The following is a 19,467-nucleotide window of genomic DNA, read 5'->3' on the forward strand; positions in this document are numbered from 1 at the left end:
CTACATTATTCAACAGATTTAAATTTGGAATATATCTTTGATACGCATGTTTTATTATTGTATAAATATGTGATAAAACTGCCAAATATTTTAAGTCGTCTGAAACCACGGGGCCATGGGGGACATAGTTAACTGCGCATGTATATGAACGTCATTTTTACTTACCATATACTCACCTATCTGGAACATTGCTTCCAATCACTGAAGTAATTACAGTGAGTTACTCACGTGGAAAATCGGCTAGGCGGATTCTATTTTGTGGCAGATTTCAACTTTTTTCTATCATTCCTCCCTCCAGGCAACTAAATAAATCGTATAAAGAAACACAACTATAACAATAGCGAAACACAAATATCCCTAAAGTACTTCCGAGTAGGATTTTGATCAAAAGTTCATAACAAAATAGTTTCTCAGGTTATTAGCGAATGAGACAGCAGATTGTGAGGTTTTGTGGATTGACACAGCAAAGACTTGTGGTTCGAGGCTACACAGATCTTCAAAGGAAATCAGTGGAATTATCATCCGCAATAAATAGGCATAAGTTAACTCATATCTTGCCTAGAAGCACGGATAGCCAGTCAACATCATGGCAGATGATAAGACCATCATGCCCGCCTGGCCGGAATTATTACCATCGTACATGTCTGTGGTTCAATTCCCGGGATGGTATCGTATAATATTTACCGTAGTAACTGCAAGTGTCTTCCTTATCTTTGCTGGACTTATAAATAAACTTCGGTTGAGATGGTGGTATCTGTGGGCGTTGAGGAAGTTTCCTAAACATCCCAATCATACTTTTCTCTTTGGGGATCTACCTGAGGTAAGTGGAAGTTAACAGTTGTGTTACTAAGTGATAGTAGACAAACCAGTAGGACTGTTACGCTTAAAAATATTGTTTGATTGGCGTAACATAAAATATAGGGTAGGTAGGTAGGGATTTTTTGACTGTTAAAGCTGTAAATTGCGTTTGATAAAGGGCTTGGAACTTATTTTTCTTTTCTTTTTAATTTTTTTTTTTTAAATATTTTTATTTATTTATTTTATTATTTTTTTGTGCAAAAATAGTCAGAGTCGAGCCTACTTTTAGGGTCGTCGGTCGGGTTACGCCAATCAAACAATTTTGTTAGTCCTTATCATGGTTATAGGTCTATTTCGCGTTAGCTTAACTCTAGGATTAATAATATTCTTCTTAAGTTCGTTGGTTTGTTTTCTAAGAAGTATTATGCGAGTCCTTAATTATGCATTGAACGATAGAATTATGTGATGAATTCCTATGCAGTAGCATGGACAATTATGTACATGTATCACGCAAAGGATAGGCCTAGTCTATGGCGTTTTCACATTAAGTTATTTTTAAGTATCGCTTGCCCTTCTTCCATTAACCAATGCCCCCTACGTCCTTTCCGCCATCAGCCCGATCCAGAAAACTTAGGCTACTTGACCCAAAAAAACTTGCTTGCATGATTCATACACTAAATGCAAAAAAAAGATAGAAGTAGTTCGATTGAAGTCTCAGCAAACACAAAAATGTTTTAAAACCTTGTTTTTTGTTTGTTTACTTTTATTTTGGCCAAAACGTTATTATGAAGTCATTTTTGAAACGTTTAGGCCTATATGAAAAACAAACACTAGGCCTGCAACAGCATTTTAAAAGGTTATCACTGAAATATTATTGAAAAAAAAATTTTTGCGAACAAAAAATAGTTCTGTCAACACTTGGTATGTTTTGCAGCAACTTTTAAAAATGTGTTAAAATGTAATTTTAAAACATTTTATATCCTTTAATCGTTTTCTGGCAATAACCTTTTGGCGAATGTTTCGTGTTCGTGCTGGGGTTAGGGACAAATCGAGTCAATACTTGAATTTATATTAATCTTTTGGAAAAGTGACTTAAAATGAAAGGAAAAATACCCAACAACCTTTCGATCGAAAATTGACAATTTGGTTCTGACTAAAATCATAGATTATGTTTTTTGATTATCTATGCTAAAATCGACTGGAAACCCATCTTTCAATTTTTCTTAAACTTGATCCTCTTCCATAATGCAAAATATTACATGAAGTGTGGCTTTTATTTGAAACACAATAATACCTATAGACACAATACGCACAATCAGATAATTGTCCAAAAAACAATGTAGGCTACCACGGCCACTGGAATCATTATCATAAAAGTTTGTTCGTATATTGGGAAATTTTCCTCAAACAGAGGATGTGGGTGCGATGGTAAATCGAGGGCAACCAACCGAACCCCGCTGGAGGCAATTATTGGCATTGGCAATCTGTGGTAGCTTGAATACCTGTTGATGACATTGACTAATTATTATGAATCACAAACAAGTTTTAATTACCCATCCGTATATCCGCAATATTGTTTTCAAGTCGGTTTCAAGTAAACATGTAAATGAACATATTCTATGCACGAAGATCCAGGTCTTGGCTTATTAAGAATATGCTTGCACGTCAGTTTCTTTCGAGGTATAGGCCTACCATTACAATCAAAACCCGCAAATGCAGCGCAATTATGTAAAATCCGTGTACAAAATAAGGTACCGGCAGTTTTATTTGTTTCGTTTATGTTGTCAATGATACATGCGTGTAATAGCACACCGATTATGCATGATCCATTAAATTTTAATTTTGTTATTCTATCACTCAAAATCCTGATATTTAGTGATAACTGCTAGGAAAGGTCTATGTCTAATCCCGGGTGTCTAATAAGATAACGTGACAAAAAAATCACTGGCTATTTTGGCCACAAATTTGGCTGATTGGGACATGTGTAAACATTACAAATAGCCCTATGCCAAAAAAAAAATCATACTATTCCATAAAATAAGTGCACACCCTATGCCCATAGAGGAGTAAATTTTCAATAAAAGAGATGGATTTCCAGGCTTGCTTCCTGAAAACGACTGGAATTCTAGTTGCCAATGCTACTGGATAAAGCTGGGAAATACAATGAAGTGTATGAAAAATCACGGAATTGTCCGAAATGAGCTCTCAAATTGGGCTGTTCCAGAAAATAGACGCACACCCCTTTAGAGGAGTTCGGATTTCCGGACTTTTTGTCCAGACGTGTCCAAAGGCAAACAAATCCAGCAGAAAAATAGTTCAATATCAGGAATCTTCAATTTGAAAGCTCATTTTAGACAATTCCATGATTTTCCATTCATTTAATTGCATTTCCCAAGTTTTTTCCCGTAACATTGGCAATTGGAATTGCAGTCGTTTTCAGGAAGCAATCTTAGAAATCCACACATTTCCTTTATTGAAAAAAGTTACTCCTTTATTGGGGTGTGCGCTTATTTTCTGGAATAGCCAATTGAGGATTTCCGATTTTGAATTATTTTCTGCTGGATATTTTTGCCTTTGTCTGGGTTTCCATCAATTACAACTGAACAAAAAGTCCGGAAATCCGAACTCCTCTATAAAGGGGCGTGCCTCTATTTTCTGAAATAGCCGATTATGGCTTGAAAGGACCGAAAACTAATAAGATATACCATTTATACGTAATCTTGAATCTTGAATTGTATACTCCAGAAGAAGCTGAAACTTGTCCAAGGAGTTGTGCTGTGCTGACGTGCTAATCGTGCTCGAAAAAATATACATTGAAGGGGTGCAAGTAAAAACCATAACGAGATCTGGGCGACCAATCACAAGATTCAAGACATAGGGTATTCCAAGATAAGACCGCGTCTCCATTGAGATAGACTATGCCATAGTCGAATTTTATTAAAAATATGTTATTATTAGTCATGATGAACCCATTTCGTTGAACTCGAAATTATACTGATGTTTATTAGGGGACTGCTCTATAATCCGACGCTTCTATAATCCGAAGGTTCTTTAGTCCGAAGGCTCGCTAGTCCGAACATGTGTTCATACCATTCGCTAGTCCGAATTTTAAAAGAGGTTCTCTAGTCCGAAAAAAATTAAAAAGAGGTTCTTTATTCCGACGTTTCTTTATTTCGAAGGTTCTATAGTCCGAATTTTAAAAAAGGTTCTCTAATCCGAATATTAAAAGAGGTTCTTTAATCCGAATTTTAAAAACGGTTCTCTATTCCGAATATGAAAATAGGCTCTATAGTCCGAATTTAAAAAAGGGTTCTATAGTCCGAAAATGCAAAAGGGTTCTATAGTCCGAAACAGTTACCGTGTTCTTTTGTCCGAATCAGTAAAAAGGCTCTATAGTCCGAATTTTTATAACATTAACATTTACTGCGATCTCTAGCTAGATAATAGCAGAGTTTATGGTAAACGGCATGACGCTAAAAAAATATGTAATAAAGAAAAAAAAACGAAAAAAAAAATTGATTATAGAACAAACAAAAATGAGAAAGGGATTTTAAGAAAGAGCTAATGAAAAAAATATCGAACAAAATCAAGAATGAACAAATGAATGAAAGAACAAACTAAACGACGAACAAAAGAAGAACGATTCGAAAAAAGGACAAAGGTATTGGAAAGAAAGAAAAAACAATGAAAGACAGAATGAAAACGAACACAAAAAAGGTACAAGCAATCCCAGGACCAGCCGCCATCACTGCCAATTGCATGCATGTTACCCACTCGCATCCCTGATAAAAGCCAGCCAGGATATTTTACACCCCCAAATCGCAAGATAAAACCATACTTTAACTATTCTGTAAACTAATTTGTTAAAATGACTACATTAATGCCGCAGCATTTACATGCATCGAATACATCGTAGCTTATTTAGTATCTTACAGTATATAATATTATAATAGAATGAACAAAAGATAAAAATGAAGAAAATACCACCAGAATGAAGATAAACGTCAATGTATGCTAGGTAAAATATCCAGAAAAAGCATCCATGTTGAACTTCAGCGGATTTGTATTTAACAATTGATGATTTGACACTGAAACAAATGCTGAAAATATAAATCGGACTATAGAACCTGTTTACCAATTCGGACTAAAGAACACGGTATCCGTTTCGGAATATAGCACCCTTTTGCAATTTCGGACTATAGAACCTTTTTTTAAATTCGGACTATAGAGCCTATTTCCATATTCGGACTATAGAACCCTTTTTTAAATTCGGACTATAGAGCCTAATTTCATATTCGGACTAAAGAACCGTTTTTAAAATTCGGACTATAGAACCTTCGAAATAAAGAACCTTCGTAATAAAGAACCGTCGGATTAAAGAACCTTCGGACTAAAGAACCGTCGGAATAAAGAACCGTCGGACTATAGAGCTTCCACCGTTTATTAAAATTAAAGTATTCAATAGTAAAATGGTCATAAAGAGTTAAAAATATCAGACGATTAGTGACAATAAAAGTAATTGAATGCAACATTATCTTGCATAATTATGACGGCTCAATTTAATACTGAACAATTCTGATTTTGGAATCTACCAGTTTTATTGATAGCGAACCCCGAAAATTGGGAAGCTAACAAACAGAGGGAGTAGGGTGACTGATCAGATGTGAAAATCTATCAATTGTGCACACATTAATTAAATCAGAGTTTTAAGCATAAATACAATATCCAGAGTATGCACAATGGGCAAGTGGACTACGGGGTAGTCTAATGTTAGGTTGGTGGACACAATCTGAAAGGAAATCTAACTAAATCTGTATCCAAAGGCTTATATTTAGTAATCTTCATTCCTCGATATATTTAATAACTCCTTATGCGAAAAGTGATGAGACACATATTATCAAATTGACATGATATTTCTACTTTGGGGGAAGATGATCGGATTATGTTCGTCTAAGATTTGTGAATATGTCTATTTCTAATATTTTACCAAGTTTTTAAAAAGACGATGATCAATGAACCAGTTCTCTTCAGGCTATGCTATATTTTTAAGGATCTGTTTCAAATATTATACATAGCATCATTTTTCTATTTTGATGACAATATTCATGATCGGATTACTATGTTTATCTAAGATTTGTGAAATCATGCAAGCATAAAAATAATCCGGAAGATTCAATTATTGTCTGCATATTTTAGTATGTCCATTACATTACAGTTGCGGAAGATGAATATCAGCGAATTGACACACTTTGTGTTAACAAAAATTTATCATCATTATGAATATGGTTTGTGATATTTTGAAAATAATATTTACTACCTGACATTATATGTTACTTGTATTAATTAATTAATACTTTACTCACTGCTGTTATTGGATGGATTGACAATCCCAGATTCACTTTAAAAATTATATCTAGAAGAAGCTTTGATTGGATCGAATAATTTAAACAAAATTCAAGGGTCATTCAAAAGGTTTTGCATCATTCCTCGTAACTGCATATCTCGTTCTCTATAATAATGGTAGCCCCTCGACTATAGTAAATTTGGACTTACTTAGCCTGTGAAATTTAAAGCTGAAATGAAGTTCAGTGCATCGGAACTTCATGTCACATTGTGCTAGCGTGCAATGCATGGTTCTTCTGTCCCCTGTTTATTATGATACATAAATCTAATTATAATTAATTTATTCAATACAGGCCTATTTCATACAATTCAATCGAATATTTCACCGTTTTAACAATATTAGTCTTTTTTCCGGTACACAAACACACCCGTTGAACTTGAAAAGCAAAGTCTAGTAATTAAAACCCCCGCAGGCTTTTACTGCTATTTGTGTCTGTTATTTATCCAAATTCACCGGATGTTTTGTACCCATTGACTGCAAAGTTTGTAAAAATGTATAGCAAGTAGCCATAATTATGTTCTCATAACAAGTGGGTCGCTTTATAACCTTTTTGGTAAATGAATAAATAAACAAAGTTAAAATATGAATTCAAAAGAGTTCTCCTAAAGCGAAATGTTCTGCACGCGATGTGTCAGACAACATGCACGTTTCTTACAACGCCGGGATGTCGTCTGAACATGGCTCTTATAAAAATCAAAATGATTAGACTAATTAGCCTGTTAAATTTTAGAGCGCTTCGCTCGCATACTGCGCGGTAAATCTGTTTCGACATTGGCTCATCAGCAGAACAATTTTCCATTGACCCAAACGGCTCATCCATAATTTCCCTGCCATCCATATCTTGGTTTGGTTTTTATGATCATCGGTTATTTTTGCGCCAATTTAGTACCGTATCATAAATCTAAAGGCGTGATGAGTCCTTTATTAAAAGTTTCGAAAAGGGCAATCATTGGATAATCATTGGCCAATCACGCAACGCGAAATTCGCATCGGCAAACATGAAGGTGAATCCAAACCACAAACTTCGCGTTGCGGAATCCCGGGGGGGCACATCAAACATTTTGGTGGGTATGCTCCCCGGAATTTTGAGGTGGTGGGTCTTTGGGAGCTGACGGCGTACCGGTAAAAGGGGTCTTTCGGAGCTGCGAACCGGGCTGTGAACAAGTAAAATGGGGTCTTTTGGAGCTGCGAAAAGTCAAAATAAGGGTCTTTCTTGGCTTTTTGGTTAAAAAATCGCCTGAAAAAACAAGAAATATGAGGAATGAGCAATTTTTGGGTCGTTTAGAGCTGAAATTATCAAAATCAAGGGTCTTTCGGAGCTTTATTTTGGTCAAATATAGGGGGTCTTTCGGAGCTGCGAAACCCAAAAGGGGGGTCTTTCCGGGGAGCATACCCGTATGGTCATTTGTGTTGAGTGCCCCCGGGTGCGGAATGACGTGGGAATTGCCCCTAGCCGGGGGTTGGGGTATCACAGTCCCCGTAAAAGTTGGCCAGATTAAGTTCAGGAAAGGGTATAATAAATTGGGTATTTTTTGGTGTTTTTAATCATTTTTGAAATGACTGCAACATATTCACTTCTCCGTTTTTAGATTTTCCATAGGGCCACTTTCGGCACACTTTTAGTACATTACGAGCATGAGACTGTTTGGACCACAAAAGGCACGCTGTGTTTATTCACCATTATATCAAAAATATTACACATAAGAATGTCATATTTTATATTTCTCTGTATAAATATATTTATTATTATGTTATTTAAACACTAATCACTAATCCCCGCAATTGCGCAGACCATGCAATCTTGTGAAAGGCAGCCCTCCAAAAATAGTGACATACATTTGCGTTGATGCGTATAATTTGTTGTTTGGCAAATAAAAAGTTGAACTTGAATTCACCTGCTAGTACCTTGATAATTATTGCTTCACACTTAACCGATCATTATTTGTAACCACAATTCAATAACGGTAGTCATGGTCATAATCCAAAACATTGTGATACGTGATAACAACCCTCTTATCCTGTCATTTTTCTCACCCATTTTGAAAAGTTTTTGAAATAACATTGAAGAGTTGCATTGGTAGGATTGTTCATATAATAGGTGGATTTGTTGATATAAATCCAAGCTTTTTTACTTACATTTCTTTGCTTTTTTGAAATAGTCATGAATTTACGAAAATCGGGGAATTTAATTTTCGCTTTTAAAAATAACACATCAGAGTGTTTTCCTTCGGATAATTGCACGAGTAGCTCATATGATTTTAGCACGTAACAGAAATTATCTACGGGTATTTGAGCAAGAACGGGTAACATATCCGTGTGGTGGAATGTGTTCTATCATGTCCACATAAACAAAAATAAATTGATTTCGTTTGCATAAAAATAATAACACTTCGGGAGTATTTAAACCCTATTTATATGAATAGGCCTACCGTAATCACTCGATAACAAGCATATGTGCCTAACGAGCGCTTTTGAAAACATGCAAACATCAAGAGCGCCGTCCACAAAAGTGTAAAGGGTTTGGAGCAAATCATCGATACACAAGTAAACCTGCAAATTTGTGTCTCAACTCCGGTAGGTAAAGCGCCGGACTTTTCGCATTCCCTTTCGCATCCACTCAAAATGATCTTTTTCCCCTTTTTTCTCAATTAGAAACTTAACATTCCTCCTCATAGTAGTAAAAAATTCAGATTCCTCTCCAGACCCCCTAAAATTCAGATTCCTCCCTTAAAATTCCATTCCCCCTTGACGTAAATATCGAACGGTCCAAGGACGGTTTACAGTAAAATGTTATTCGGCATAATAGAAACACACGACGAGCGATAAAATGCTTTGTTTAAGGGGGTACTACACCCCTGGCCAATTTTGTGCCTATTTTTGCATTTTTCTCAAAAATTATAGCGCATTGGTTACAAGTAAGATATGTATATCATAGGGGCAAGGACTACAACTACTGCACTGAAAATTTTATTTCAGCACAGACAACAGTTGTGGAGTTACAGTCAAAAATGAGGGAAACCAATATTTGATCAATAAATCAATAACTACTTGTCTTGAGTCACTGAAATTCCAGTGTAGTAACTGGATTCCTTGCCCCTATAATATTCATAATTTTTGTTACCAGTGTTTTATTAGTTTTTGAGAAAAATCCAAAAATATCCACAAATTTATCAAGGGGTGTAGTACCACCTTAATATGATAATCTTGAAAATAAATATGGAAAAATAATGCGTGATAGCATATGAGTCCCTGGATTTGTCATGTCAAATTGTCACACTGTCAGTTAATTATATCTATTGTTCCATTGTTTTCAGTATTCGAAAGGTTTTGCCGGAATGATACAAGAGTACAGAATGAAACGAGAGTTTCTGTTCAACTTTCAAGAAGAGGCGATGCAATTTTGGCTTGGTCCATTCATGCCAGGGGTAGTGTTATATCACCCAGAGGCTTGTCGGGCAGTGCTCACCAAATCAGGTGAGTTGAAAAACAAAGAAGATTAATACAATAACAACAACAACAACAACAACAACAACAACAATACCAACAAAGAAGACGAAGACAATGATGACAACAACAAAGAGAACAATAACGATTACGACGACAACAATAGCAAATTTGTGAGATTGGGCCTAAAAACAGATTTGTATTAATTATTTTGTAGACTGACCAACCGACCCTCACTTTCATAGCCGTATGTAGATCCGGGGGATGGGGGATCAATCACCCCCAATAGTTTGATAATGGGGATGGAAAATCTTCTCCCCCTCCCATTATGACACCTGCATACACGGGCCGCGGTATTTTTTCCCGATTATTACGTCACTTCGACAGCGAACTTATGAGATTAGATTCCACGGTGCTCAGTTTTATACCACAAGTTTATTACCATTATTATTTCCTCTTAGGGATCCAAAATGAGCGTTTATTGCGTTTCGACAGTATTTTTTGTGGGACATGAGAGCACCTCAGACCTATCGAATTGCATTCTGAATACGAAGCATGTCTTTCTGATATCAAATAATTTTCATTTTTTAAAATCACAATATAATACAAATTTTATGACAAATTATAAAAATTTGATATTTTTCAAATTTTTGATATATAACAGTCCTCGAAGTAAATTATATAAATCTATTGATATATTCTTAAAAGTGTATGTAGCAGGGAGGAAAAGCCGACGGTCAATTGAAAATTTTGACCTTTCATATTGAAGATATGGATTTTTTCCCAAAAGACCTAATTTTTTTTGTGTTTTGGGGAAAAAATCCATATCTTCAATACGAAAGGTCAAAATTTTCAATTGATCGTCGGCTTTTCATCCCACCTACATACACTTTAAGTATAAATCATCAGATTTATAAAGTTTACTTCAATTACTGTTAAATATCAAAAATATCAATTTTTAATGATTTGCCATAAAATGTGTATTAAATTGCGAATTTCAAAAAATCAAAATTATTTGATATCAGAATGACATTCTTCATATTCAGAATGCAATTCGATATGTCTGATGTGCTCTAATGTCCCAAAATAAATACTGTCCAAACGTTCATACCCCAGCCCTTAACAAAAAGAAAATAAATTTATTAGGATTAAAATTCTTATAGGGTTCTACCAGGGTTCGAACCAACAACCTATGGATCCATAGTTCAGAGACTATATACCACTATGCTACGAGTCGTTCTACCAGAATGGCGTCTGTTAATCATACTGATTAATATTACTATACAAATGATTAACTACCATAGCAATAGATGAATACAATTTTTGAATAGATCATCCTGCACTACAAGTAGGTTGCACTCATCACCTGTATTATGTCTACAATCATAGCTTGAATACAATACCGGTCTTTTCAAAGATGCTAATCTTACAGGTGCGAGTGATCAGCATTACTTTGACATTATATGGTTCAATGCATAGGTACCACGTACACGCATGAACGTTGTAGTCAGGCGGCTGACACTGAAAAATTTGCATGGAAAAATGACCCGTCTCCTCCGCAGCCAATTTGGTTCCGCTCCATCGAAATCAAGCTGGTCACGGAGGAGACTACCCTCCTTGTGTTTGTTCATTTGTGTATGGAGAGCCCTTTTGGAGTCCGGAATGACTTAGGCTACGCTCTCAGCTAGAGTCCGACGCTGCATTGCACTAGAAATACCTTTTCTGTGAAATCGCTATAGAGCCAACCGGGAGCACGTATTCGTTTTGAAAATATAACATTAAAATACTAGTATCACCCTTGTGGCCCCCGTGCAGTGGAAAACCTTAATTCTTTCATTAAAAGGAAATGAAAATTAAAAAAAAACACGGATCTACTTGTGCACCAATAAAATTGGCACAGCAATTTGTCTCAAATATGAATGAATTTTAAGAAACATACGGGGTATGATGAACATTGACCTGACGCCATGATAGTAGGATCTATTAGTCATTTTATATACAATGTATATACCGTATTGTCATAATACCAATGTTTGTCATTATATATAATGAGTAATATCTAGCAACGTAAATGTGCAGTTCATATGCACAAACGAATACTGATCTTTATGATATTCAGGTTTTTGTACATCACATATAACATGTCACATAGGAGGTCATACGTGTTGACCTTCATCTATTGTATTTGTTCATCTGTGTATGGAGAGGATTAGCGCCATTAAACGCCATTAAAACTCCATCAGTATTAGGGCGTAGTTCAGTGAACTCACCGGATTGCTATTCCAAGTACTTTGATAATACAGATAATATGTATTAATGGGTCGAGGCGATTGCATTGAAAAACCTAATAAATTATTCATAACAGTTACGTAATCAATCGATAGTGCGGACACTTTTCATTTGCAAACCACCAAAATTCGTGATCTTTAAGCGTTGGAAAAGAAACCACGTGAATAGAGTGCCCTCTCAAGAATATCAACTCTCTGGTTGTAGTGCAGGGAGATCTATTCAAAAATTGTATTCGTCTATTGCTATGGTAGTTAATCCGATTATTGCGTCACTTCGACAGCGAATACTCTCCTATGTTGTATGCTATGCAAATGTTAACAACGAAAAAAAACCTTATCCCTGCCATATCTGCCACTAATTTTGCACACAGAACCCAAACAAGAGGAGATTATGAGATTTCTACGGGAATGGATAGGTGATGGTCTTGTTGTCAGTCATGGTAAGAAATGGCAGAGAAATCGCAATCTTGTTACGCCAGCCTTCCACAACGCGGGATTGCGACCCTATGTTTCTATCTTCAGCAAATGTGCATTTGTTTTAGTGGTAAGTCCGGTTTATGGTGGGATGGGAGGGATAAATCCCCCAATATTTTGCCAGGGGGATGGTTCATACACTCATCCCGGCCCCCAATGTTGACCCCTGTATGTGGGTTTCTGACCAAATTTGCCTCATATTTGGCCATTTTAGCCCCCAAAATGCCAAATTTTGCGCGCCTCGCGCGAATTTAGTCCATTTTTGAAGCATATTTCACCAAATTTGCTTCAAATTGGCAAATATTTTCGCGCGCATATTTACCATAAACTTATTTTGCCGCTAAAAGGGGCTGGATTCACATTCTTCAAGAATTTTTTCCAACCACATCCCCCTAAAGTCAAAAAGAAATCTACGCCACACAGTGTCGACACCCTGTATTGTAAATATTTTTCCCTGCAACTTAATACTCCGTTGGTGAGCGACGGGCGATTGGTATTTCACCGAACGCAAGAAAATGAGTTCTATCTGGTTGGCTAGGAATCGATCGCTAGATCGCTCAGTGCTGAAGCACAAACTCAAAATGTAGAGATGTATTCAATTCTATATAAATCAATATTCTATTATTGACGCAGATAAAGAAAGTTCAAGTCATGTCTCTATTCAAGATAAGATTGAAATGCAAGACGTGTTAATTTGAATTACGCATATTTGTTTTTAGCTTTAGATGCGACCAAAAGCTGCAATGTGCATCTTCCTATGGCCCGGTAGCCACAATGTCCTAATTTAAACCCATTTTGCCCCGACAAAGTAGTGCAGTAACAGTGTACACCATTCTGGTTTACATAGTGCATTAGTTTCTATCTTGTCTTTGTTCCCCACACCAGGTTGGTATACCTGGCTCGAATCTTTCTAATTTTAGTAGTATAGCAGGCCCCCTAGGCCCGAGTACGCCCCTGATGAGCTTGTGTCTTCAGCTATTACGACACGTATTTTAAAGTTTTTTTGTTTTGATGTTGTTGAAGAAGTGCAATATGCTATTTCAATTCCAAAAGCTTATTCAGACCATGCCCAAAATATCCCGGGACCATTGTAGTATAAAATATATCCACGGAATTAGTTATCGTCCTTCAATCATTTCAGAACAAATGGAAGGAAATGGGCAAAGACGGACCCGTATCAATCGAGACATTTGAACACATGAATTTGCTAACGTTAGACAATTTGATGAGGTCAATATACAGTCTGGAAACCAATTGTCAAACAACGGGGTAAGTATTGTATTCACATCATCATTCTACGGCTGCGGAGCAGGGGACTACAAGATGTCTCCATACACCACAATATTTGGCAAGTGCGGCTATCTGTATTGTATTAGATTTGGCCAATTGTGATTGGATACCATTATAGGCAAAATACCAAGTTTGCGCTTAATATCATCACTTAAACTATTTTGTAAGAGCAAAAATAAAAATCATTGGGCTTTACCGACGTAATGTTGTATACACCAATCCGACTAGGCCATTACTGCGGTGCCCCCGGCGGTGTCGGGGGTTCCATCAATTACTTGTTAGTGTGCTAATTTTTAACTTGTACACAGCAGTGATTTTCAATACGCTGGCGAAGTTACGTAATAATCGGCTTAACTACCATAGCAATAGGTGAAAACAATTTTTGAATATACCGCGCTGCACTGATACGTTCACGCGGTACCTCTTCATTGAACCATATCATGCTGATTACTTGCACCTGTAAGATTAGTATCTTTGAAAAGACCAGTATTGTATTCAATCTATGATTGCAGACATACACAGGTGATGAGTGTAATCTGCTTGTAGTGCAGCGCGATATGTTCAAAATTGTTTTCACCTATTGCTATGGTAATTCATCCGATTAATTACGTAACTTCGCCAGCGTATACACGATCATGAATTGATTGAACAAATTAAATCTCCCGCACTGGTACAACTGTGGTTCTGTCAATAGAGGGCCAAATAGAGTAAACGCTTCTCGGATTGGTGAATAGATCAACTTGTTTTTGCAACAAAAAACCCCCAAAAAACCAAAAAACAAACAACAAAATGTATAAGATATGCAAAAAAGATATTATAATCATGTAACGAATTCAATAATAGGCCACTCTTTCTTTTCCAGAGTTAACGATACTTCTCCGTATGTAATAGCCGTTCGTCGGATCATCGACCTGTTCTTCCGACGTTTCGTCAACCCATGGCTATATTCTGATTTCATTTACAATATGACCGAAAACGGCAAGGAATTCCGCAAACATATGCGTACTGCACAAGCATTCTCTGCGAGCACTGTACGCAAGAGGCGTCTACAAAGACTTGAGGGACGGGAAGGTTTTGGGAACAGAAAGAGACAGTTCAAGGACTTTTTGGAGATCTTGTTAGATGCAAGGGTAAAGACCTATTATTGCACTTTTCAATGAATGACGTGTGCAAGTGGTTATTTTTGACAGGCATACGCTTTTTTTTTAAATTCTGAAGGCATATTGGGTCTATTTAATGCAAGTATTAAGCATCAAGGAGGTAATGCCCTATAAACGAACTATATATAAAATTTTGTAACATACTGCCGTTACTGTCCGTTTTCCTATACACAATACACAGTGCTCTCACCATTGACGCGTAAACTCTATAAATAGCCCTACGTTAAAAGTATGGGGATATGACTAGTTAACGTCGCTGTGTGAAAAATAACCGGCCAATATTAAAAGTACTCTTCTAAAGTTCTAGAAAATATAGTTTTTAACATGTCCTAAATTTTTAGCTAATTTAGATGTTTGGAAATATTCGTACTTTGGTGTTTTAGTTAATGTTATAGGTAATAGTACATTGCCTAGTTAACGTCGCTGTGTGAAAAATAACCGGCCAATATTAAAAGTACTCTTCTAAAATTCAAGACAATATAGTTTTGTAACATGTCCTAAATTTTAGCTAATTTAGGTGTTTGGAGAGGGTCGCACTTTTGTGTTTTAGGAAGGATATGTAAACGACAGATAACACCAAAAATATGAAGAAATTATTTCCAAACCGTGTTAAGTCAACAATCATTATGTTGCTCATTTTCAAGAATGCTGGTTTACAAAAAGCAGGCCATTGTCTCATTTCGTGAACAAAGGTACACATACCATTGTTTCCTTTCGTTTCCTTTATAATCGGTTACCCAACTGAAGCTATAATACCAGCTTTATTGCGATATCGCACATGAAAACAGACACATGTACACAACCAGAGAAGATCCGATTTAATCAGTTGAGCTGTTTCAATGAGTGTTATCTTGGTTTAATAGCTTTTAATGGGGTTTAAGTCCTGCAAAGGTCGAGATGAATTATACTGTAGACATGACTGCATCATGAAACAAAAACAACACTTATTGTATGTAAAACAAAGATTGCACTATTGAATAGCAATGTTCCAGATAGGGTATATTTACGAACTAAGGATCAAGGTGTAAATTACACTACCAGATTCCTTGTTTTTGTAGAAGTATTCCTTTTATGAATTTTTGTGAAAAGAAACTACTGAATTTATATTTTATATTTTATATCCGTAGGACGCAGACGGTAATGGATTGTCGGAAGTGGAGATTCAGAATGAAGTGGATACATTCACTGTAGGTGGTTACGAGACTACGGCAACATGTTCCTCATGGGCGCTCTATTGCCTGGCTAAATATCCAATATTCCAAGAGAAATGTCGTGAAGAAGTTGACGAATTTATGGACAGAAAAGGAACAGACGATATCGAATGGTATGAAAAATATCAATTCATCAATTTTACCAGAGCATAATACAGAGATTAGACATACATACATAAATTAAAATAAGTAATCTCTGTATCTAGTACTGCATGATACAAAATGTACTTTATGAAAAGACAAAATAGAGTAAAACGTTACAAAGTTAAATGTTCATACAAATTTATTTAGCACCAAATTTCCAAAGTGTAAATAAATGAACCTGATTTAAATATATTTGAAGGTTCATGCCTGTATATTAAAGGCCTGAGTGCCCCTTTCTGTTTCGGAGCGACTTTGGGCAGACATCTGCGTGAAAAATGTTTTCGTTGGGTGGGGTGGGGTGGGGGGGGGGTCGCTACTCCCAGCAAACGACGAAGAGAGACAATATGGGCACAACACGACCGCCAGTATAAGTATTAGCAAGAGTTTAAAAATTAACTTATGACACGAGATTGGTAACCAATGAAGCTTCTCTAAATAAGGGCTTTAGTATACTTGTGACTATTCTACCTAGTTTTGAACATGCTGCATAAGAACCACACCATAGGCGTTTTTGTCGTTGTGATAAACGTGGACAGGGACAAAACGTCGAGAAGACAAAGCCAAAGATAAAGCCGAAGACTTAATGCCAAAGCCCTGAACAATGTCAATCATTTGAGCAACCGAATGCATCGTTTGTCGCGGGTCCTAACTAACCTACCCTTCATTACTATAATCCTATATAGTTGATTTAGCGTTAATATCACTCTTTGTATTTTATACCCAGGCAAGACCTTCACTCGCTGGAGTATGTGGGACAGTTTCTGAGAGAGAGCCAACGCGTTTTACCCACAGTTCCTTTCGTTTTACGCCGTTTAACCCAACCACACACAATGGATGACGGACGCGTTATTCCAACAGGTACGTACCACCCGAACCGATAAAAATCATGCACATGGGGCGGATCGCGGATATTACATCCGTTATATCAAGCCTTGGGATAGAACCCACATAATTCCTCTTGTGTGTCTGCTTTATTAGTCTCAATATTTGAGTGCAAACACCGCTAGGTCATGCTCCCCTAAGTAGATATTCAGATTTTTTCCATCATGTCGAACTTTAAGTCAGCTTTAACGAAATAGTGACGAATTAGAAGTCAGCTTTAATTTGATGTGAATGACAATTTGAAATAAAAGAGCTAAGGTATTTGACAAATGATTAATAATTAGCTCATAAATACATTTCTTAAATATTTTATTTGTTATGTTGCAGATACCACTGTTTACATATCCATGAGCGGACTTCATGTGAACCCATCAGCCTGGGACCATCCAGAGGTGTTTGATCCAGATCGATTTTCCGCAGAAAATATCTCGCGGATACCGTCACATGCTTTCTTACCATTTTCTGCTGGACCACGGTAATCATTATGCATTGTAATTTGTAATGATTTTCACATACTGACGAATCGTAGATCACTATAAACCGTCCCTATACAAACCCGTGTTGTGGCCTGCGCGATTCGCCGAGCGCGAGGAGCGACGACCATCATGGCCATGGCAAAAACGGCTGTCTGTTGCAAGAAATTGGTATGGTCACCCACTGTAATTAGTATAATACAAACGGGGGTGGTTTATATTTATCTCGGGTTCATCCGTGTGAGAAAACCATAACGAATTATTATGTAGTCACTTACTAGTAATTCTTGAATTAGGGGAATAGTATGCTATAAGTTATGTATGTTGGAAGTATTAATTAAACAGTATATTAGGAGTAAATGAATAATTGTAAAAATCAGAAATATGGATACTAACTTACAACATTGATTATAGAATCGCCAGTAAAAGCAACCTTGTGTCCTTTTAAAGTACAGATAATATATTCTTTACCATAGTTTCGTTCCTTTCAAAAGCAAATTGGGAAAGTACCAGTTTGGGATGTGCTATACACGGATTGCTGATCAAATTGATATGTAACGTTTTAAAAATATTTTTATCTTTGCTGGGTTAACATTTTCGTCTTTTTCTCTGTTTTATAAAATGATGTTGCAAAAACGACTTGATTAAGAAGTAACAAAAGCTAGCATTATACATCATCTTTTTTCCCCACTTCGTTTTTCTTTACAGAAACTGCATCGGCCAACATTTCGCTGTGAATGAAGTCAAGACAACATTAGCTATATTACTACGTTATTTCCAAATACTGCCAGATGAAGCTCGACCAATCAGCTTAATCAATATTGGAACATTAAGAAGCGAAACAGGTGTTCACGTGATTATTAAACCGCGAGAAGATAGGACTTTCTAAAGCTATTTAAAAAAAAGCAGAAAAAAACCCAAACACACAAAAAATACACCGCAGTGATTTATAGTGCGTTACGCACAGCCACAACGCCTAGACGTTGATCCACAAGCCTCAGCACACTTTACAGGTTGTCACTGACAACTACGACCCCTCATCATTCCATAAACCATTTAACAACAACAACACATGGACTTCGCAGCTTCAAGAGCGCACGCCCTAGACATTCCGCAAATGACCTTCGCAACCAGGATCAGCTACCCGAGTTACTCAATTTTTCCACGAGATCGTATTAAACCACCGTTAGGGTTCGAACCCGCAACCTGTCGCACCATAGTCGAATGGAGCTGATTATCGATGGAGCTGATTTGACTGCTAACGTATTTTCGTACTTATAATGAAAAGATATGGATGGAAATCATGCTTGGTTTAGTTATTAATACGAACTATTTCAGATAACATGAATAAGGAGTAAATAAAAAGTTGGAGTTAATTGTTTTCATGTGAAGATAATATTGGCCATACATGTGTCAAGTTTTTTTCAAGCTTCGTTTTTCGCATGTTCAGTATAAGAATGTGAAGTGAACAAAATTAATGCAATGGTGGACAAACCAAAAGGAGAAGAGCTCGGAAAAAACCCGGGACAAACTTATATGAAGTCTCCGGCAATCACGACATTATGCCTTATAATATAAGGCATAATGTCGTGATTGCCGGAGACTTCATTTAATCATTTGTAGTTTGTCAATCACGAATCACATGGTTTTTTTCCGAGCTAATGTCCATATTGACCATAATAATAAAAACAATCGTCTCTCAACACGCGATATTCAAAATTCCCGCGCCGAAATTGTCTAGGGCAATGACGTCATGGTTATTTGTGCTCAACTGTCGCCAGCCGTCATTGTATTGACGTCATTGCACCAGACAATTTTGACGCCCGGGAATTTTGAATATCGCGTGTTGAAACACGGTTGTTTTTATTTGTTTTTATGGTCAATATGAGTTTGTTTTAA

General features: G+C 36.6%; 1 protein-coding gene across 1 annotated transcript; it reads left to right on the top strand.

The window, feature by feature from the left end:
• Positions 1 to 435: 435 nt before the first annotated feature.
• On the top strand, positions 436 to 19,095 carry LOC140148136 (cytochrome P450 4X1-like). The gene is made up of 9 exons (XM_072169993.1): positions 436 to 820; positions 9,517 to 9,676; positions 12,306 to 12,478; positions 13,550 to 13,677; positions 14,561 to 14,828; positions 15,986 to 16,182; positions 16,938 to 17,071; positions 17,423 to 17,570; positions 18,277 to 19,095. The coding sequence occupies exons 1-9, from the start codon at positions 587 to 589 to the stop codon at positions 18,455 to 18,457; spliced, it is 1,623 nt and encodes a 540-aa protein (XP_072026094.1). The 5' UTR covers positions 436 to 586; the 3' UTR covers positions 18,458 to 19,095.
• Positions 19,096 to 19,467: the final 372 nt, after the last annotated feature.

This window comes from Amphiura filiformis, chromosome 3 (assembly GCF_039555335.1).
Source record: "Amphiura filiformis chromosome 3, Afil_fr2py, whole genome shotgun sequence".
Classification (NCBI taxonomy): domain Eukaryota; kingdom Metazoa; phylum Echinodermata; class Ophiuroidea; order Amphilepidida; family Amphiuridae; genus Amphiura; species Amphiura filiformis.

Excerpts from the sequence above, each read along its gene's own strand:
- LOC140148136 (XM_072169993.1), top strand. The coding sequence starts at position 587 with ATGGCAGATGATAAGACCATCATGCCCGCCTGGCCGGAATTATTACCA. Across the intron at positions 9,677-12,305 it reads GGCAGTGCTCACCAAATCAG|AACCCAAACAAGAGGAGATT; the intron begins GTGAGTTGAAAA and ends TTTTGCACACAG. Across the intron at positions 16,183-16,937 it reads GGAACAGACGATATCGAATG|GCAAGACCTTCACTCGCTGG; the intron begins GTATGAAAAATA and ends TTTTATACCCAG.